This window comes from Zerene cesonia, chromosome 10 (assembly GCF_012273895.1).
Source record: "Zerene cesonia ecotype Mississippi chromosome 10, Zerene_cesonia_1.1, whole genome shotgun sequence".
In the NCBI taxonomy this organism is placed as follows: domain Eukaryota; kingdom Metazoa; phylum Arthropoda; class Insecta; order Lepidoptera; family Pieridae; genus Zerene; species Zerene cesonia.
The window spans coordinates 4,003,617-4,027,253 of NC_052111.1; the positions used below are offsets into that span (position 1 = coordinate 4,003,617).

General features: G+C 33.9%; 1 protein-coding gene across 1 annotated transcript in view; it reads left to right on the top strand.

Moving 5' to 3' along the window:
• Positions 1–23,086, top strand: part of LOC119829296 (lachesin-like) — a 97,575-nt gene extending 74,489 nt beyond the window's left edge. The window contains exons 2-9 of the mRNA XM_038351748.1: positions 12,437–12,540; positions 18,173–18,380; positions 18,646–18,804; positions 18,884–19,012; positions 19,101–19,394; positions 19,493–19,588; positions 21,321–21,431; positions 21,704–23,086. Coding sequence (XP_038207676.1) covers positions 12,437–12,540; positions 18,173–18,380; positions 18,646–18,804; positions 18,884–19,012; positions 19,101–19,394; positions 19,493–19,588; positions 21,321–21,431; positions 21,704–21,774 — 1,172 coding nt within the window. The 3' untranslated portion in view covers positions 21,775–23,086. The remainder of the gene's footprint in view (positions 1–12,436; positions 12,541–18,172; positions 18,381–18,645; positions 18,805–18,883; positions 19,013–19,100; positions 19,395–19,492; positions 19,589–21,320; positions 21,432–21,703) is intronic.
• The last annotated feature ends 551 nt before the right edge of the window (positions 23,087–23,637 follow it).

Sequence of the window (23,637 nt, forward strand, 5' to 3'; positions counted from 1 at the left end):
TATTTGATTACAAATAAAACACTGATGAGCAAGATATTCACGGACACAAGCACTGTTTTCTTTCCTATATAGGTATCGATTCTATTATCCAAAATCTCTTTTAAAATAAAATTTTAATCGAAGTTTATATTGATTATCACAACTTCAAATATAGAGAACTTTAAAAAGACGAGGGCATTTCGGTTAGTACAAAAGGTCGGAGCAGTGAGGACGGAAAGTTTTAATATCCCTTCGATTAGATTCACCCGCAACCACGACGAAGGTAAGGCCGAGGGACTGTAGGAAAATATTTTGCCATTCAATGGGCATAAGATTACTTGAAGATGAATCAATTTCATACCAATGTATCCTTATACATATCTGATTATTAGTTTATTCGCACATCAAATACATAAATAAACAATAATATAATGTTTTAAATTTAAGAGATGCGTATGAAATCACAATGTTGTAAAAATTAATTCGCAGGAATGAAAATATGAATTTAAAAATTACGTTAAGAATATTTTCCGGTTGTCCAACCGAGTCGATAATGCTCGAGGGTGCGTTGAGTTGACGAAATGGGGAAGACTAAATCCATATTCGATCGAGATCCGCACTGAGCCGATCTGACAAGCTGCCGATCTGTTTTGCATTTATATAAATATCACCCATCTTTCTATACCTTCACCATCTTTGTATAGTACACGTATGTTCGCAGAAACGTTTGGTATCTTTTCTTATATTTTAGCTTTTTGGCTATTTCAAAACGATGCCGCAGTATTGAGAATATTAATTTTTGCGGCAAAATGTAGAAGCCTAAATAATTTCTTAATACTCACTTTTAAATTATTAAACAAATTGAATATCGGCTCAACAAAGCTTAAACTAATAGTTTAGTTATTTATTTATATATTTATTAATTCTTTATTGCTTTTACCAAAAACTTAATAAAATTACAATATAAACAATTGGCGGTCTTATCGCTATATAGCGATATCTTCCAGACAACCAGAAGTACAGAGAGAATTTAGATAGAGGAGACGAGTAGGGCAGAGCATAAATATAATATGAAAGATTAAATAAAAACAAAAAACATGAAGAGCAATAGCAATTGTGTACCAGTACCTTAAACTTATCTAATAACTGTGCCTTTTTTATTGGTTCAGTGAACAGTGAACGAAGTGTCATAGAAACCAGTGTGATGTGGTGGTATTCGTTAACGATACATTTCAGTGGATCGAACTGGTTCGCTATTGTATTATAATTATAATTAAATAATATTGAGCATAAACTTTATGAACTCAGATAACAATTAGTTTATATACCAGTATATCATAATCAGCTGATATTACAAATTTATTCATGCTTTATTACGATGGATATAATTTCAAGCACTACTCGCCTTTTTATTCAATAATCTTAAGTAATTTACCTACCTTAAACAATTAACAGTAACCGTTGACAATGATTTCATTAATTCCAATAATACGGTGTTTGTTAGTATTTAGCCACCGGTTACGCGATTGCGGTAATGCTGACAGCGAGGAGAGGGCGGGGAACGGCCTGGACCTTCATCAAGTGGTTGACTGCTATTAGGGTGTGCAATTGTTCCGCTGCGTTACATTCCACTGCTCACACACTGTATATTCCACTTTCTGATTTTCCCTAAACACACACTTAACTCCTAAATCAAATGTTTGAGTGTTTACGTAGCTTTGATTACTTGTTATATTTATACGTAGATATACTTAGCGAAATAAGAAATATTTATTCATAAAATGTTGTTCGCGAAGAAATCGTTTACAATCTTCATTTTATTTAGAGTCATACTCTGCATAGGTACCCAAAGGTATTTAAATTAAAATGTTTCGAATTCTAAGCTTCTCTTTCATTCCACATCAAAGAATAAAAACTGTTTATATAAGAGGTGTAATTACAAAATCCCTCGTGTACCCAATTTCCCAATGTTTTCGCGCGGCACGCGAGTAGGTACGTGCTGTAAAAATAATTCGACGTTCCTCCGGGATCGTTTGTAAAACGTCACGCGTAAAACATATTATAAAGCCAATAAAACGTGTTTACAAGGGTGAGTAGAGCCGCCGTACCCGGGCGGGCGTTCCGTTGCCGCGTGATATCCGTAAACATTTTAGCGCTGCAATAAATTTAACATTATCCTACTCACAAGACATTCTGTTTTCTTCCATTCCGGGATTCTGTTGGTTAGCGGCTGTAATCTCGACAGACTCGGATTTTCTGCTCTTTGAATTAAGGATTATACTATTATGTGGGTATCGTATATTTTATCTGCCCTCAGCTTAATTTATCTAAGCTAGCACTTTCGTAAGTTGAATTCTTTTCCATTTCGTTTTGAAATATTAAAAGCATAAACGTAAAATTTTCGCTTCAAGTTTATTTTATTCAACTTAAGAATAAGAAGCACAGAGTAGGTACAGTAAACACAGTATAAATATAATGAATATGTAAATCAGCCGATTTCAACAGTAAAAAAAAAATATACAACAACTATACTAAATATAGCGGCGGAGTTAAAAGAAATATCTTTTTTAAATTATTAATTTGCAGGGACATTTTAACGACGGTAATGTATCAATGACAATTCCGATGCACAATACGAAAACCTTACAATATCAACGCAACATAGCATACACCAACATAATACATTAATCAGGGTAAATCTACACTGCACTACCCTTTGCAACTCCGATCCACTTTTCTACGGATGCGAGATTAAAGGGGAGAGTAACAAAATGAGAAATGGAACGATTTCAGAACGCATTGTTGGATGGCCGGCCGTTGTAGGATTTATGACAAAGAACAGCCGGATGATTCAATCAGGCCAGTTCTTTAGTTTGTTACATTCATGTTACAGTTGCTATCTATGAGTCTTATTGTGACTAGCTTGTTGCCTTTTACACGATTTGTTCGTTTTGTAAGGAAACGTTATCGGGTCCATTGATACTGAAAGAAAACAAATCGTACATGTATGAAAAGATTGATTCCGACAGTTTCTATCGTAAAATTTTTATTGAACTTCAAAAGTTTGTCATAAATTATTTATTAGTTCATTTACAACAAAACCACATATTTATTCATCAGTCTTTTACACTTTTGAAATACATTCTTTATTAATATAAGCTGTAAATAAAGGCAGCTTGACTGTAAAACTTGTTCGTGTAATATCGAATACATTACGCGGGACGGTTTCCACCGGCAGTTTGAAAACATTAAGACAATGCGATTGTAAAAAGGGCGAACTTTCAACAAATAGGTATTCAGTACAGGAGTGTAATTTACAATTTAAATATTCTTAATGTCTCCAAGTTGTCGCCACGAAAGGCGATAGAGGGTGTTGGGGAGGCTGGTGCTCAGAGACTTCCACTACATCAATCACTCGTGGACCCTGCGCCTGAACATTTCTAATTATTCGCTACGCTTTGAGACACGAAAAGCTGAGCATTGATATATTCATATTCAAATATTTGACTTTTTTATAATGATCATTGTAGAAGTGTCACGTGACCGATAGGCTTCGTACGAATCTACATTGTTACAACATAGTGATCAGCAATCAATAAAATAAAAAAAAATAAATAGACAGTTTATTAATTAATTTTAGTTCTTCATAGTAGGAGTATATCATAATTCACGACTGTTCAATAAAAAACTTCATTCACAACAATCATTAACTTATAATGATTAAAACTGTTGAAAGTCGAGTATACGTGTTTTATAATACGTAAAATAACGTACCATATGTTCAGTTGATATCAAGTTATTGCTCTGCATATTTTCCTGAGGAGTGTTTGCTTATAAATGTCTCCTGAGAAAAGAGACTCGTCTCAAGGGCCACTTGCTTCAAGGGTCCTTCACAAGCTGACAAGCTCTGTTTAATCTACACGGCTTAATGTCCTCATCGACACCTTAAAACCCTGTTATTATTGTTTATATATAATCTTTATGGCTTACTTTAATTTATTTAAAATATTAATAATAAATATACCTTTATTTACAAGTGTGGAGATTAAAATGAACTCCAAAAATGTCAAATTAAAAAGTAAATTGCTAGGTACATAAGTACTTCATCAATCAATTTGTTTGAGGTGCACGACGAATATTGTGATTTTGATATAATTAAAAAGGCACACTCGATAAATCGCGATAGCACCATTGTTACAGTGCGAACAATGTGTTTATGAAAAATAAGTTTCATTGACACAAACGTGTTGGAGAGGTTTTTATATTATTTATCTCCAATTAATTCATAGGTGTATGGGACTGTAACGAAAACTTATATAAAATATCAATATCATCATCATAAGCCCATATATGTTCCCACTGCTGGGACACAGGCCTCCTATGAGGGTTCAGGACATAATCCACCAGGCTGGCCAAGTGCGGGTTGGCAGATGCCTCATGTCGTCGAACTTTTGATTCTTTGACATGTCGGTTTCCTTACGATATTTTCCTTCACCGTATAAACAATGGTGATGTTATCCACAAGTGCAGATAAATTGAAAAATCTTTTTATTTCCCGCACGCTCACCCGGTCTCGAACCCCGACTTATCGATTTTGAAGTCCGAGGTTCTCACCACTGAGCCACCACTGCTTTCAAAATAAAATATCAACATATGGGTCATCAATTCATATAAATGAACGTATACATTTCATACATTTATTTCATACATACATACATTTTTTGACATTTTTAAATTTACAATTTATAGCAATTACAATTTAGTTTATATAAACGGTTTGTCTTACATATATTTTTAAAGTTGACCTATATAAAGCCGATGTTTCCGTAGCTAGATTGCAGGGCAACCTGTATTTAGGAGAAACAGCTTGCTTCTTATAGTATACATTTATAAATTACTTAAAAGGAATGTATTTTTTGCTTATTTTTAAAGACTTAAGAGGTTTTTGTCAATATCCACACATATTTGTCATCGCTGAATATTTGTATTCAAGCGTCGCAAAACAGGCGTTATGAATACCTATAGCGTGCTAGTATTATCAGCGTGCTCGGTAATGTATTCAAATATGTATCAAGCTCCATCCGCACCATGTTGTCGTTGTTATTTTATTTCATACGCGTGACGCCACACCAGCATCATTTTTTGACTATACAAGAAAATAATGTGACAGCGTAATTTTTTACACTTTTCCTGTATTCATTTACAATTTTTATACAGTTAAATATTATATAAAATTCGCATAAATTGCTTAGATATATAATGCGCTCGCGCACGTAGTGAGAAATATTGCTTCGCATAGACACCCCCTGTCGCCACTCCCGGCGTCGAACGGATATTGATTACTTGTCTGTAAGGAATACAAATGTATCAGGAAACTGTGTTCTAGCGTTCCTTTGAGTGCCATCCCTCGCGCTGACACCTAACATTAAACTTCATAGAGACACTTATGCTTCATCTTCCACCATATATAGAGGCATGTAATGAAAAATGTTATGTTGCATGCATTTGTAATACGATCGCTTTATTAAAATTATCCGCAAATCCGTTATTTAATTTATAAGCAAACGGTTTTAGAAGGCCGGTTATAGCATGAGCAATGAGAGCCCGCGGCAGCTAACTAACAGGTGCACGTTGGCAAAGAAAAATGAAATAACGCAAAAAGGAGAAGTCGTAGCGGGTGAGGGAGGTGCAGAAATCGTCGGGGTGGTTCTTTTCTACGAAAAGCCAGTTTCCTTTAGTGGAAACAGATAACGATCCGCTGCCGACGACAGAATACGTAACTGCACTAAGCATAGATCTACATACTAGTGGCATGACTGCTTATCAAAGGTATCTAACACAACAGATTTTCGTAGTAAAACGAATGTGCCCAGACAGCGTCTTCATTGTAAAGACATGTCGTGTTCTTTAAATGTTCGAATTTACAAAAGCTCTAGCTCACTGAAAACAAGGTTTTTATAGGGAGCTAAGCATAACTTTTATAATACTTCATTCAACCTCAAATCATTAACAAACATGTAAATACAAAGAGAAATGTTAACAATCTAGAATATTTTGCAAGTTTCATGAATTTGTTTGAAATGAACATACAACGTTATTTATACTGTGCCGCTTGCTCCGAGAACGTGCGCTCGGCTCGTGACCTGCATTGTACAAACATTGAAAAAAGGATGCTAATTTCATGTCGCTATTTAACTAATTAAAAGCATTGGGTAATGTGCGATCATAGCGATAGGGATTTATGATTCGGGAATGTTTATTCTACAATTTCGAATTTTATTGATTTTCTTTCCAATTGAAAATAAATTAGGTAGTCCCGCGTACAAATATTAAAAGAAGTAGGATATTACAACCTCATATCTTAGTGGTCAGCACTTTTTACTGACTGTAACTTGATTTATTTCGTTTTTATTTCCAATGGAGAGATCAGGAGTCAGACCCTCTTCGAAGAAACGCACTGAAGATATCAAGATAGTGGCGCTCAAATGAAAAGGTTACATTAAATTAAGAAAATATTTTAAAGTGTAAAATGCTTTTAGATTTTACCAACAATAAAAGTATGCAATTGTAATAATGTATGTAAGAGCGCAGTGTTCGCTAATAGGCATCATTACCATTCAAAGTCGGTAGGTGTGGTTTTCCGCCCAACCGCCTTGTGAATATGCAAAGTGAACTACGTTAAATATCGGACTGCCGTATTGTGCTTAAATGTCTACTTAAATTGAAAGATATATTATAAGAGACGATGCTAAATGAGATGAGAAAAATAATTCTTATCATGTCGTGTTTATCAATTCTGACAATATTAAATTAAAACGTAATTGAATGTAGTATTTTCATCAATAAAATGATTTTCATTGAGATTTTTTACTAAAATAGCACACACTAAGACACATTATGTATTTTAATAGCATTCGACCTCAAAAGCTTGGTTAAACAATTATCATTATTGACATTTATTCATTCGCTATCGTACAAGTACAAAATAACATATTGCGTAAAATATATTTGGGGGAATTTATTTTAATAGTATTTATATTCTCTTTTTGTAAAATGTCCATGTGCTAACACAAACTATAATCTACCTCTATGCCAAATTTAATGCAGATCCGATCAGCTGTTTTATCCGTATGTTTTTCACGGAAAAACAGCTGCACACATCAATACATTCTTATATACTTTTGCATTTATAATATTAGTAGGATATGAGTTAAACAGACTTGTTAAGTTGAAACTTATTAAGCAAAGTACACTGACATACATCTACTCTAAAAATAAACTTTAAATAGGGAAGAAAAATATATAGGAAGTAATATTGTTCGGTAAACTGATAAAAAGCGTACGCCGACATGTTACAGCAAAAATAGCTAGGTAAGGCTTCCCTCGCCGTGCGGCATTGTGCCCGAAATGACACATGAAAAGCGTCGAGAGCGTAGCGTTGTTGCCTTCACAAAAGGCTTACAGATGCGCGCACCAGAAGATTTTAATGAGGCAACGACTCTGTGTGATTTTATCGTGTATGCTTTAATGAGAAATAACCAAGCGCATCCTCTTTGACTGCACCCACACGCAGTTAATATCAAGACTGTTACAACGCCTATGTGGAACCAACGTATGTAGAAATTAACACCATAACACCACACTGAATAAACTCATCACAATTTTTAAATGTTCGCTGAAACATTTCTTACTTTAAATGTAGCACAATAAGGGATGATGCTTGTTAAGGCGTTATTTAAAAACAATAAAATGAATTAGAGGTAGCGAGAAAGTTACGGGATCGGGATATACTGGCCAATTCTCATCAATGCAAATCACGTTGTCGACTCGTCAACCCAATTACCAAGAAGTGAATTTAAATAAAGATAAGTATCGCCCTCGAGGAGACAATGCTAATAGGAGGTGGAGGCGTGATAATAGGCTCCGACTGGGGCGGCGGCGCACCGCAGTAGGTGCTTTAATTAGATCTCTCGACTTACGCGCCCGTGAGCTTCAAAACACTTGTTCAATTAGTGATCAGACTTAAGAAATGGTATTATGCAAACGTTGAGTTGCTGAAACGGGTATTTGGTTCTGTAATGTTGTATAAATATTTAAGCAATATTACTTAATTACAGATGTATTAAATATAAAGCACATTGACTATGATAACGTTACTTTTGCTCATAATAATTTAAGTATTAAAGAATTGCCGATTTTCCTTTAAAATTTTCCTTTTCCAAACGAAAACTAACTAACATGGTGTAGATATATGTATAATGCTATCAGATATAATTTTCACAACAAAATGCTATAAAGTTTGAATTTATGACTGCCACTCCGCATTGCAATTTCACGCACTGAAAACATTATTTTAGCGTCGGTCACGTAAAACAGCGTAAATACTTTCGCCTGGTGGACAATAACTTTTGTTGTGTTATTACATGTTTAACGTCCCTGTTAATGTGAATCAATAATTACATCAAACAATACTTTTCCTTATGAATCTTAATAGATGGTTATTCCTAAACGGATCATTTTTACCAAAGAGACCAATTTTAAAATGAGCCTTGTAGTCGTGTAATGTTATTGTGTTATTCAAATAGAGCCAAAGTTTTGTATACTTATGATTTATTTTTCTCGAAACAGGAAATTGAAATGGCATTTCAGTTAGTATAGGTGACAGCAGGACGATAAGAGGGGCGTGGCGCGCTGTCAACATCTGCTTTCGTACTTCCGTCTAACTGACCGCGACATGACCTCTCGCGTCGGATATTTGATACATTTGTCATAATATCATGTTTAATAAGCGAAACGCATGTGTGAAGTACAACTATAGGGAATTATTTGATTGTGATACGATAAGATATAGACATATGTTATATCTTATCTTAGACATCAACCCAGGACGGAATTCATTTTTATGTAAAAAATGTCATATATTTATTGTGTATTAAATTAGATTTGGTTTTATTATATTTGTTTGTAACTTCAATATTGAATTTGGAATACAAATAAATCCCAAACAAATAATATTATGTATTGTTTTAGTGAACGTAACATTATAGTACGATTGAAGTATAAATAATTTTAATGCATGACATAAAAAACATATAAATAAACCAAAGATATTTTATTACAAACCGTTTTTAAAATGTACTGGGGTAGTGAAACAAATAGGTACTTTTCCACAATCCGTCCACTAAAAGATAATATGTTACTTTATTTCTATTTTCTGTATTCACTCAGGGTTTATGTATCTCGAATAGTCACGTCGCGTCCCGCGAAGGGTGAGGCATACAAATAAGTGAAAGTCCGAAGCGTCCAAACACCCGACGCCATGTTCTTTATCTATGGTTCTCTTAAAAGAATTTGATCGCACAATATGAGAATATTACAAGCAACATCTGTTACAAGGGACGAATAAACTTAAACATCGACGAGAAAAACCGGCGAGGATTTTATTATGGATTGAACTTTACAAGAAAAGTTTTGATTTGACTGACAATAGTGAGATTTGATTCGTTTTAGCAATGTTCTTTATATGTATATTAACACAAACAAACAGCACATGTTTTAATTAAAAACCAAAAAGGCTATACCTCCCAAAGAGAGTGTTACGGCGCTTATTACTTACGTTGTATTTGGACTCTTTCCAATAGACTTTTTACGAAACGAAAAGTCGGGTGGTCTGCGTTGAGTAATAAAACCTAGTATTGCTTTGATAACACTGGAAAGCGACTACGGAAAATTTGCTGTTATGTCAAAAATAATTGTGATGATATAGCAGATCAAATAACATACATTATGAAATATGTAAAAATCAAATACCTTATACATTATTTCTTTTTATATATTCATATTGTACTAGTGTAGAATTCGTTTAAATTAATAGAATTATTTAATGTTTTTTTCCTTCAAATGTTAACCGCCTTCAAGTTGACAAAACCAGATTTTTTCTCAATTATGTGTAATGGTAGGCACCAGGTAACAAATAAAATAAAATCCAATCGAATTGACAACCTCCTTTTTGAAGTCGCTAAAAAAGATAGCAATAAAAATATAATATTAGTTTCAATACAGTCATAGCAGATTACGCACAAGACGATGTGTCGAAACCCAATACCTTGTTATTACTCGATACGAGATCCGACGACCTCATAACAATAAGGTGATTAACAGAAGTCTTCATAACTCAAGCAATAATGAAACAATATATTTATTGCTTATATTGAGTGATACTTGATCCAAAAGAAAGGCTTACAAGCGAGCTACAGAGTACAAGCCCTTGCTTTGCTACGGCCTACGAGCACTTCGCAAGTTTCGAAGTATGTATTATGTTATAGATTATATACACTCATTCCTAAAAAACATACTATGTTTTAGTTGATTAGCTATACTTAAACAATCCCAAGATTTAACCAACATTTCAAACCCACTTTGCCAGACAATATCCTAAAATACTATTTTGCTATTAAAACGCCACACAACAGGCCTTGACGAAGAAATTCATTAATAATAATAAGCTATTTGAAAAAAAATATTTATCATTTGCGCATGATGAGCACTATAACGAGAAGTCGATACAGCCACAATCAATTTGTCGCCGCGTAGGGCTGTCAATTTGTGACTATATCCGCGACTCTCCGCTCGCTGGTGACTTTCGAGTGACCGATACCGATTTGCATAAGGCCCAGCTCTAATATGAGATTATTCGTGAGTTAGGGGCGCCCGACGATGCGGACCTATTCGTTATTAGTTTCGGAATATTTAGTCAGCCCTGTCCCTTCCGTAATTTGTAATACCACATGTTGTGATTAGTTGCCTCGCATCAACAGACACAATTAATAAAATTATTTATATCTACGCCATTGTTTATTTCTTTTACGTAATCATGTTACTGGCGGAGGTGTATAACAACTTATTAATACCATATCATTTTATAATAAAAATCTAAAAGTTCAGAAACTTTTTTGATGATGAACTTATAAAAGCTTTCGTTTTGAAATTATGCATAAGAAAATCTATGGTAAAGTAGCCTATAAATAAAACCATAAATAATATAATGAGGCCGTCTGTAAGTGGCTGGAGCAACGTCTTCCCGCTGGTGACAAAGGGATTACCTTCCTGCACGGCACTGCGGTTTCTTAATTAACCCCTAAATACCCTTGTACGCTTTGAACAGCCACGTGCAGAGTAAGATTATTGCTAACCTGCTTAATGTAATCGTTTGAATAGATACAGGTTCTAACGTATTTTTACAAATTATATGTGAATGTGAGCGAGAGTAAAATTTATTTATTCATAAATATAAATGAAACACATAATATAAATAAACTAGGATCATGTTAAAACGTCAGATAGAAAACATTCGTTAGCTAATGTTTAATTTATATCGAATTAACCTGTTTTATAACGAATACAAAATAATTTTTAATGTTTGTAATTATATCTTAAAGTAAAAGATACTTATAATCAATTGTTCTGTTCATCTGGAAAAACACGCGATTAATAGGGTGCGTTATGGATGGTAATGCGCGATTTACATCCGTTGAGTGTGAGCAGTCGGGTAGAAAATGGAGCATCGTGCTTAGAGCTAATACGATCAGGTGAGCAAATACGTAACAGCGCTTTCATCTTCAGTCGGCTATGTCTTAGTGCTTGCTCACACATAAATACCTCTAGAATTGCTAATTTACAATGTTCCCTGCGATAATATCATTTCCGTATTATGCATTACAGAAAATGAAATATTTGCGACGCTTGTTATTAACGTTTAAGACGATCGTTTATAGACGTGACACTGAATATACCCAACACGTATTGTTTCATTTGTTCAAACCAAAAATACTGGATAAAATAAAAGTTGTGATGCCAGTTTGAACGAGACTGTGATACGTAAACAAGTGGGAACTATCGGCGCTGAGCAAGTTTATTCACCAAACAGTGTGGTGCGGCGTCTGTATGCGGAGTTCGTGCCGGGCCAACTCCGTGTCGTCGACTTGTCGCGACTCCCTTCCGACTCCCTCCGTTCAACGAATGACAAATGTTTACTCAGCATATCTCTGGACAAATTTCTCATACCCTCTTTGTATTTCTGACACATTTTATGTTTATCATACCGTGACACAGGTATTGATTCAAAAATTGATACCTCACTATTAGAATGACTTTCAAGGCAATTTGGCAAATATAAGACAAACGCATTTAAAATGGACCGAGTAGAACAGCAGTCATCTATCTCCAAGCTTGATAAACGACGACATTATTCTTTATCGCCCACTCAATTTGTTTAAAAGCGTTCTACTTTGATAATTTGAGAATTACAAATCGCATCTTTTGACACAAAAATGTCCTCATAATTGTGAGGCTTTGTCAGCTTATTGAATGTAATGGTACAGACGAATTGATGCGGTTGGTTTGCATTTGACTAGAGATCACAGGCCAAATTTAAACTGATGCTTATATTTTGTTTCAGTGGTTGAAGAGCCGGAATTCACAGATGTCATCCAAAACGTAACGGTACCAGCGGGTCGCAGCGTGCGACTCGCTTGTTCTGTCAAAAACCTAGGCTCATATAAGGTATGTCCGACTTATCAAACACATTTTGATCAGTTAGTAAAAACTATTTTAGTACTCATCGCCTTAACGTGTATTTTATTCATGTAATCACAAGTTTAATACAACTACCCATAGAATTAAATAGGCATAAAATTTTTATCATTAAACTGCATGCATCATTTGTATTCAAGAAACATTTATTTCTTGTCATACGCTAAGCTACAGTCTACATTATTATGGTAGTAGATTGTATACAATATTATATTAACCCATTACTATGTAATGTGTCATTTAGTTATTTACTCACGCTTTCTGAAATAAAAGCAGAGATAGTATTCTTACTTCCGTAATAAAGGTTAAAAGGAACCATCACGGTTGCCCTGTATTGACAACAAGAAGCGGATTTTCTCGAAAGCTTCGCCTGTGCCATTAGTTTTTCGCTTTGGTTATAAGATTTGCTATTTGTTTTGCCTTTTTATTTAGAATTATTAACTCACTCAAAATATTGCGTTAGTATAAAAATACGTTTTCTTATTTCCATTTGCTCAACCGTTTCATTAGGATGTTATGTTTCTTATACATCCAACAAATATGGTAGTAGGCAGTTTAATTCACAGTGGAATTTATAACGCGGAAAATTGTGTGAAATTGTTCTAATACGATAAATATATTGAACTCTATGAAATGATTCATAGAATCCAAATTTCAAACTTGAAAATAATTACAGTATGAATATTTTGTTCATTCGCATGGAAATAACAACGGTAACATTTCGGATGGGGATGCTAGGAAGTATGTGCACGTAGCCTGTTCATCGGCATGAAATGTCAGATAGTCAGGAGCACGTATGTGGGTTTGCAATAACATGCCACAACGAGTCGCAGCAATGTTACACTCGCGCCGCATGCGAGTACCGTCTGTTCAAATTCTGGCATATTTCTCGTGCCTTAATATGGGCTCCAACTAAGCTGCTGGAGATGAAATTTGTGTTTGCTTTATTTGTTTGTTTATAATACGATGTATTGGTAAAATGTTTCTTAATATTCTAAATGTCCTCTCATAGAACTTAAGAGATTATTTCATACATATATAGCTTAATACCTGTTTGACGTCCATTAGTGTTTTATAACTTGGTAGATAAACTGACCTTACATCAATCCGAAAAATACCTTATTGGTTGTAGATCGCTAAGTTGGAGGACCCTCGTCACAAATCCGTAGCCGCAGAGATCTCTAAGTGGGCTTTTAGTAGAAGTAAGCTAAGCCGTCTCCTGCAAGATGTTCACTTATTTCTTGTGTGTGCCATTGCATTACTTAGTGAGCTATCGGTTGGCTGTATTCGTTTTGACATAACACATTTTAAAAAGGCTTTACTATAAGGAATATGGTATTGTATGATTTATATTTCAAGTACATTCATTTACTGAAATATTTAAGGAATTACCGTAAACACAATTAGCTATATATTTTAGAAATCTATCTAAATCATTCATTAAAACGTTTTAAGGTGGTAGATAAAACTTTGAAAGAGGCTAGGCTTTCACAAGTTAAATTAACGAAATAAAGATAATAGCGTAAGATGAGCCTCCTTAAACGTTTCATAATTAAATCTGTCGTAATATTATTAAACACGTCTACGAATCAACGCCTCCAGCGATGGGGTCCGTCGTTAAGGAGGTTTCGTGGCGCGGTAGAATGGCTAAAGTTTGCAACGAGTCCATTATAAATCAAACGACGCCTTGCAGGCATGTCCTGAGGGCCGCGGCGTCTTCTAAACCACACAAGTTTAACTTTACCCCTTAATGCCCCACAAATTAAGATAAAAAGAAGGGTTCAAATTAAAGGTGCTTTTGAGATAACAATTTAATGAACATCGTTAAACGTTAATTATATTTTTAGATATTTCATTGATTCTATAGTCTATATGTTTGATCCTACTCGTTAAAAATGTTATTGCACGTTTTACACTTCAATAATTAGCTTAGTTATAATTTTGTACACAGCGGTAGTCTTCATAAATGGGCTAACTTTGTGAAGATTATTCAAATTAAGTCTCACATACAAAATAAAAAACGGAACATGTTACAAACTACATTTTGTGCAACTTGTAACAAATGACGTCTCGCTTCAACCCTAACTCGTTTAGGATCCGCAGACGAATTAAATTAGTTCGTGGCTACCGTCCTACCGTCATTTGAAATATCATATTTGCATCTGTCGGCTTCATTGCACACTTTGCTCATTTTGCGTTGAGTGACGTTTTAAATAAAATATGATTTAAAACACGAAATAAATTGAAGCGGAGCTGGAATGGACTTTTGTAATTTGTTTAAACCGAGATGTAAGTATATTCAGATGTAGAAATTAAAGACTTTTAAACGGATTTATACTATTAACGCGACGTATCAAACACTACAGCGAGCGTGGTCACGGGAAGACTGAGAGCAAAATTCCGTTTAAAAACTTTAATTTCTAAATGTATAACACTCGCGTAAAATCAAGCACAAGAAAATACATACTATATATTTAGATGGTTTGGAAATTAGCTCCAAATTGTATTTCAACCGATCTATTATTAATTATATCTAGCATAAGCAGCATCTGACAGATAATAACTAATTAAATCTTTAATAACAAGAAAACAAATTGCGGTAAACCAATTTATTAAATCGCGCAAATATATCCCATTTGTAGTTTCTCTCATTAAGCTACAAATTTTATCATCCGAATTCCGAATTAAGTTGGGACGTTAGGAAATATTTGGAAGCGACCCGAGTCCCGACCGCCGAGCGATGTTAAACTCCCAAGTTCAACACTCAAAGCTAATCTCTTAACCGCTTGTAAAATTTTGATTTCTCTTTAATTTTATCTTAATGTTCAAACAATAAAACGAAACTTTGATAATAATATTTCTTGTTATTAAAACTAGATTATCAACACGTAACGGGAATATTGTTTTAATATATACAAAAATAAATGAGGTACTCGGACTATAAAATCGAACAAAAGCTTGCACAAAGTTCTCCAGTTGCGACTTATGCAAATACATTATTTTGAGATCTCTAAACAGTTGCTAGCAGTATAAAGCTGAAGAATTTCGAGAGAAGAGAAGAAGAGATCGATTTACAAATTTTTCGTCGTTGGATAGGTGGAGGCTATATATATATACTACAGTTTGAAGACGGGGAGTACCGGTAGATAAAAAATATTATTACATTGTCCTTACTTGTATACTATATACAGCGAACAAATAAATCTCAACAAAAAAATAAAGTTCTCAGTCAAGTGTTTCTTTTTAATGCCCAATATATTATGATATTATATAAAACACACAATACAACACAATACACTTTATTCAACACATATAAATGAGGTATACTAACAAATGAAAATGATAGAAAACAGGAAAGGAAAGAAACATTTATAAGGTTAAAACGGGGGCCTTATCGCTTATAAGCAAACTCTGCCAGGCAGCCTGTGCATAGGATTTCTTATAAAATTGGTGAAGGTAGTGTTCAAATATTTAGTATTATTTTATAACATTTTAATTCGTTGATCAAAACCAATATCAATACGGCCTGCACACGTAGAATCGATTGTATATATAATTCGATTAAATCGTAGTTCGACAACCTACGCGTTGCTATTTTAAACTAATGTATTCAAAATATTGACATTGCGATAAGGTTGTGCATTAGAGTTCCAACAGGCGGGTTGAGGTTCCTAATTCAATCAGCGCGATGCAGACGGACACCGCTCTGATTAGATTAGACGCTGGCCACAATTAAGCAGATCAGATTTACATCAGCCCCCGCGCGTGTTGGACACTCAACACTCGACATTTCTGTAGGCAATCATAAACTGCGACTGCATTCACTGCTGTGCCAAGAATTAATTTAACGGGTACGTACCGAAGTAAAAGGAGTTTTTGTACACTTCTGTTGATGTAACTTTTTTGAAATGGTTTTTTTTTTGAGATTATCAAACATTGTGTGCCTAATAATATTGTATGAATTAACAACTAAACAAGATTAAAATTTCCTTCTATTTTGAAGGAGAAAACGTACAAAAAGCATTGTAGGTATAACGATTGATATAGCTACGCTTTGGTTCCGAATTCATCTAATAAAGTCTGGGTAGAAAAGGACATATTATAAATATTTTTCTAAACTACCTGCACGAGTAAAATAGGAATTTAAAACTTTTCTAAGAATATAAAGTATTCTACAGTCATCTTGCTATGTTTCTACAATTTCATCTTTTGTACTTCAGGACTACTTTTGTGTTGGTAAATTATTTATAAAATTAAGCCTAGTTTAATAACTCTGAAGGTTCAGGTTACGGCGGGAAGTCAGGTCGTCGTCATTAGAGGGGATACTGTCCCATTGCATAATAAAATGGGCAAAGTTTCCTCAAGTCCATTATAAATTAGACAGAAGCTGAGAGCCGTATCATTTAAGATAGGTAAGATGTGACCCGGCACGAATTTAAGCTAACAAACTTCGCTTACATAACTCTGACAATCTTGATAAAAAGAACTATCCATGATTCAAAGTTAGGGCTGGATAAAAGAAGAGGTACTTTTAAGTAATCCAGCATATTACCTTATTACATTCGGTTTTCAAGAAAATATATTTAGCTTTATATGAAAACGTTCATTTGACATATAATGTTTATAAGATATAACAATAAATATAGTAAACTTTCATTGTATAAATCATCTATTCAAAACATTCGTAGGGACGAAAAGATCGCTAACCTTTTTTCTACAATCAGTTAAAAGTTCTGCGTAGAAGCTGGAAATTAAAAGTGCTATTTGTTTCAAACACAATAATCCTCGAGAAATGCATTTTATGCGGTTAATGCTGTGGAAATTGGCGCAAAGAGGGGCGATGGCAGCTCTATGCAATTACGCAGATGCCGCGCTCGACGCCCGCACCAACGCGCGACATCTAATGGCGTACCAACCATAAGCGTTCAATTTCGGCGGCTATTAAGTTCTTTTATTTGTTTAACCATCACTATGAGTTTTGAGTTTTATTGGTATTCACAACAGATGAAAAGTTCGTAGTTTGTTTAATATTTTCAAAAGCAATTCATCAATAACATTGCATAATTAATTGATGAGAACTACTAATTGTAAGTTTCTTACTAAAAATATATGTATTTGTCAATAATCTGTTGATGATACTCGTCGGAATAAATAACGGAACTTTAGGGCCGTAGGAAATTCTAAGTTAACGAAGAAAATCGTAATTTATTACGAGCAGATAGTGAATATTAACGAGTAAAATATTTATTACAACTCAATGTTCAATCGAATTGTGTTTGTTGTTAATATGAAATCTACAAAGAAACGACGTTTCTTAATTTCCGCTGCGTCACTCACAAAATTCAAAAATATTAAACAAAATTGTAGCATTTAAATGTTTTGGTACACCCACTGTGAATATTCTTCGTTCAATGTCTATTATGATTTTAATATCGAATTCCCTTTGTATTTTTTAATACTCTCTTACTCTACCTTTATTATCTATATTATTGCTTGGTGGCTTCATTAGTCAGTTAGTTAATGAATTTACAATTATCCATGAATAAACACCAACATAACATAAACGTATAACAATGGACATTTATCTTCGATTGACTTCTAGGTTGCTTGGATGCACTTCGAACAATCGGCTATCCTCACTGTGCACAATCATGTAATAACCCGCAACCCCCGAGTGAGCGTTACGCACGATAAGCACAGGACGTGGTTCCTCCACATCTCCGACGTGCGCGAAGAAGATCGCGGACGTTATATGTGTCAAATTAACACTGTAACAGCAAAAACGCAATTCGGCTATCTTCATGTTGTTGGTAAGCAAATTTTGGTACCTATCATATAAGTAAAGAATAACATAAAAACAAACCTCTATAACTACAGAATTGGTCTCCCTATTCGCTATAAGTTTACATTAATCTTTTACAGCAGCACACTATTCATAGTTTGCCTCTTCTCCAAATTAGTAAGCTTTTCCATTAACTAATTAGCTCTTATTTACGTTTACTTAAGTTCCATTTATAAATTGGACTGAAAGTTTCCGCCGTAAAACTTTGTATGTTAACTTATCGATGTTTACAGTGCCCCCGTCTATCGACGACTCGTTGAGCTCGAGCGACGTTATCGTCCGCGAGGGCGCCAACGTCACTCTGACCTGTCGCGCTAATGGCTCTCCTAAGCCCACCATCAAGTGGAAACGAGATGACAACTCAAAAATCTCCATTAGTAAAGGCCATTCCGGTTAGATATTCATATCAATTACTTTTTAACGGCCTAGCATTTGTGAATGAATGTAGTGACTTATTTCCAAATACATTAGTTTCAGAATGGGAAGGTGAAGTATTAGAAATGGCAAGAATATCTAGATTGGATATGGGAGCATATTTATGCATTGCTAGTAATGGTGTACCACCAACTGTCTCTAAACGAGTCAAAGTTAGTGTCGACTGTAAGTAAAGCTAAATTAAAACATGTTATGCAATTATTATGTGTTAATGCATATTTCAACGATTGATTTTGATAATTTTTACTTTTAGTCCCGCCAATGTTATGGATACCACATCAGCTTGTCGGTGCACCGCTTTATTACAATGTTACGCTAGAATGCTTCACTGAAGCCCACCCGACGTCATTAAACTATTGGACCCGTGATGATGGTCACATGATACACGAGAGCCCTAAATACCACATGGAAAACACTGTAGGAGTGCCTGCGTATAAAACACATATGAAACTTCTTATAAGACATATTGTATCTGACGACTATGGTACTTACAAATGTGTCGCAAAAAATCCGAGAGGAGAGTCGGATGGCACTATAAGATTATACAGTGAGTATAATATGGTATAGTTGTAATAAAATTTATTTTAATGTAATTGTAAAATACAGAGGGAATTTGTTTAAATTACTAATTGTTTTTTTTTGTAGCTTCTTCACCACCAACTACTACACCGGATCCCAGAGCCATAACAGTACCACCTCCCTCGAAACCACCGCGACGAGATACTCCCAGCACAGATAAAGGTAAAATATTTAATGAAATGCCACTTTATTTACCCTCTTAACACAGAAAGAAAAGCAAAATATTCAAAATAAATGGCTTACCCTTATTCTTATATATGCGAAGTCTCGTAAAATGTATAGTCTGTACTGCGAAAAACATGCTGACTAAGAAAACAAAGATAATCTAGACAAATGTACGAGTCATTTATAGTTATATATCCAATAAAATAGACAGCGTTCTTTCAAGAGATATAAACAAGTTCAGGAAAAATGTTTTTGTACAACCTTAATTGTTTGATGGATACAGCTTATAATGACGTTAATATTAAAACAGTAAATGTATACAAATAAGATTTTACATCGGTGATTCAGTTGATTAAGAGATGATATACCTTTATAGCCGCATCCCATGAGATCGTTTAGTTTATTTTCATTGTTTGCTGCTGTTTCAGTTATTATTAGTGGTCGTTACATTTGTTTATAGATCATAAACCATTACAACGCTCTGGTTGTCGCCAGTGGGTTGTTAACTGGCTTCAAACGTTATGCTCCTCATAAAGGACGAACAAATCGTTTATAAACATGACTTATAATCAATATACTCGTATGTTTGGATGATCATTGATATTTTATTAGTTTATCATTTGCCAGTCTAAACTTACCTTGTTGTTAAATAGAACAAGATATTAACAAGCTGGTTTCTCGTTTTCGTTATATTATTATATGTAGATTCCATCAAACTTCAAAGTACGAACATAGCACGATATTTGGCGTACGTCATTACTTGACTGTTATTGGAAAGTTGGGCATTCTCCGAACAAGTCCCTGTTCGCTGGACAACGTCAACATCTTGCGAAACAACCTATTACAACAACCAAGTGTCAGCTTGCTACTTTCCGTTACAAACTTAAGCGATTTTCTCCGACAAGCTCATTAAGTTTTAGATCTCTGACGAAAATTAATAATGCGTGTTATGTTGAATCAAGTAATGTACACGTTCTATAAAATTGGATATATTTGAAAAGGTTTCAAAAATATATTTTATATTTGTATAAAATGTCCACTGAATTTAATATTTCCCATAACTATTTTGTTTTAATGCTTAGTTTCTGCCTCACATTCATATTGACCTTGTTTAGTTACGGGAAATTAGACAAGGACTTTACGAAGGCTAAGTTTTGCGGAGTGTTGTTTTTGCACTGAGTGGCGACGCGGCGCGGATAGGACATCGACCGATGCTTCTGTTTTATTTTTTGCGTCCATTACGAATTTACGGCCCGGCCACTCGACAATATTGCGCAACTTTTCAATAACTGCCGGTCGACCGCTGGCCCGTCTCTCGCTATATTAAATCCTTTCCTTTGGCTAATGAGTTGTCGTTACATCGTTTGCGTTTAGAATAGTTTCACGCACAAATTTAACTTAGGTAAACAAAAATGTAACTAATCTTACGTACATTTTACAAGTTTTCATTTTTCAGCTCAACATTAATAAAATATTCACTTATACATTTCGAAAATCTACAGTTATTTCTATTTTAAACAAATGAAACATGTTATTTTAATTGATCAATAGAAATAGCTGAGCATAAACAACTCATCAAAATTTAATAGCTTCATATGCAGCAATTCACTTATAGGATTATAGCTGTTATAACTGGTAACGAAGATACTGTAATAGCGTTATAAATTTGAAGACGATCATTTATATAATAATGAACATTATAAAACTAAAAGTGTGTCATGTTGACTAGGAACGAAGTATCAATCAAACTTGAACGAGATCGATAAAGGGAAGCAGAAGCCAGACGAGGGAGGCGGGAAGACGCATCTTAACTGGGTGGGAGGTGCATCACAGGTCACAGGTACATATATTTTTGTTATAAAGACAAAGAGATAAATATCTGAATTATCTAAACTTTATAATAAAATGTCTATTTAAAGAAAATAAATTTTTATTTTCATGTATGTAGAGCTCAATTCCAATTCAATTATTTCTTTGTACTATTATGTTATAAAAAGTATACAAGTTTTACATATTTATAAACAAAATAGCGGATGGCAATTTTCTGATTGATATCCGCTGTCCATTCTAAAGCGTATATTCCATAATTTACTATCGAATTTTTATTTACAGATAATGCCGCACGTATAAGAAAATTTCACCGATGGATATTCATTTTAATTTGTTTCTCTTCATTCTTGTAATTTAGGCATGATACAATTTCTAAATGAGCCTAGTAATTGATAATCTGTTGAAAATAATTTTATTGTAAATTGTATCTCTAACATGCACTTATGAGCACTTATCTGTAATAATCTAGAGCTTACTGTATATTAGATATATAACTAATATTTGATTTTGCACACTATCTATATTCACCCAAAGCACTAAACAGTTACTTCTTACTACTAATTATTATTGTTTGTAATGCTTCTAACTTATGTTCATACAAAAATATAAAACAAATTTATTAAATAATTAAAAAGGAAAATGAAACAGGTACCGTAGTTTTAATAAAAGTATTTTAATTTTATCAATACGTAAAATATCTCAATGAGTTAATCACTGTTTTATTAGGTACATAGATGGTATTGGTCCCGTATATTATAAAGAATACAGTTCCTTGCATTAGTCAATATTTTGGGTAAGAAAAGAACCCTTTTGTAAGTTGGCTAAAAGTTTCGAGTAACATGTTTCGTACGATTTCTTGTATGTTTACCCCGCTTATGGAGAAATGTAATTTAATTACAGCACTAGTAAGGATATACGTAAAGTGCACTGATGTCGAAGTAGCCCTTTTTATATGATAGACTAAGACTGAACGGTGTTTAAGATTGGAAATATATTGTTTCGATTTTTATTTAAATTTAAAACAATTTGTTAAATCGTATATTTTTTCATAATTGAAACGTTCTTTGAAAGTATAAGAATAACGTACACCTATTTTATTTTAAAGATATATTATGTTAATAATCATTGTCACTGTAAGTAAAAGTGATGTAGGAAATTTTAAATGTAAAGTGTTTCCTATTTTTATTTGAAAAGTTTATTTACGACTATTGTTAAAGAGTTCGTAAAATATGTAGGACAGCGAGAGCATAGAAAATGGGATCTTATGCCAAGAAAACGCCAAAGCTGGGGATCGTATTGCTACCCGCCACTATCTACTAGTTTATTGGGATGTAACTAGGCATATATTATGTCTAAATGTATGTGTATAAATGCTCGTTTGTCGCGGTAACTTTCAGAGTTCTAAGACACATCATATTATTTTTACGCTGATAAATGTCGAACAAAATCTTCCGTCAATTAAAATTTATATTTAATCTATCGTTACGAGTGTTAACGTTAACCTGTTGCCAAATTGCTAATTATAAGAAAAATGCTGCATAGGAGAATTATTGTAAATATAATATATAAGCCAAAGGAGTGTGTTTTTAATGACAGAGTGTATTGATTGTTTACATTGTGTATTGAATGAGATATAAGCCGTTGTAAGTAATCATGCGTGGCTCACACGTAATGACTATAAATGAGTAGTAAATAAAATAAAGCTTGTTTTAAACACAATTGTTTATTTATTCAATATCTTTTAACGACTTGTTATCATATTAATTAAGTGATAACATACCTTCCATTCATTAAATTTCTTTTTACAGTTTTCGGACCTTTAAAGCGATTTAACATATAAATAAATATAGAGTTTGTAGAAAATTTACTCTCCCATTACATTATTACTACATTTATCAATAAGTTTATTTTATTTAAATAAGGACAGAACACCTACCTACTTTATTTGTAATTATATTCGACCAAATATACAAAGAGTATTAAGATACAAAAAAAAGACATATAGAACATACAGATGTATATGAACATAAATATTTTGTGTAATAAGGTCCAAAGTTTCGACCTGTCGCATTTTGATAGGCCGGAACGCTTGCAAACAATCTGCGGTGGATCTAAAGATTAAGGCTGGCTTTGAGGGCGCCGAAAAGGCTCCAACTACGTATGGACGGACGCCAACTCCCGTAAGCCAATCTAACTTCTTTTAAATGTGTTTTTGA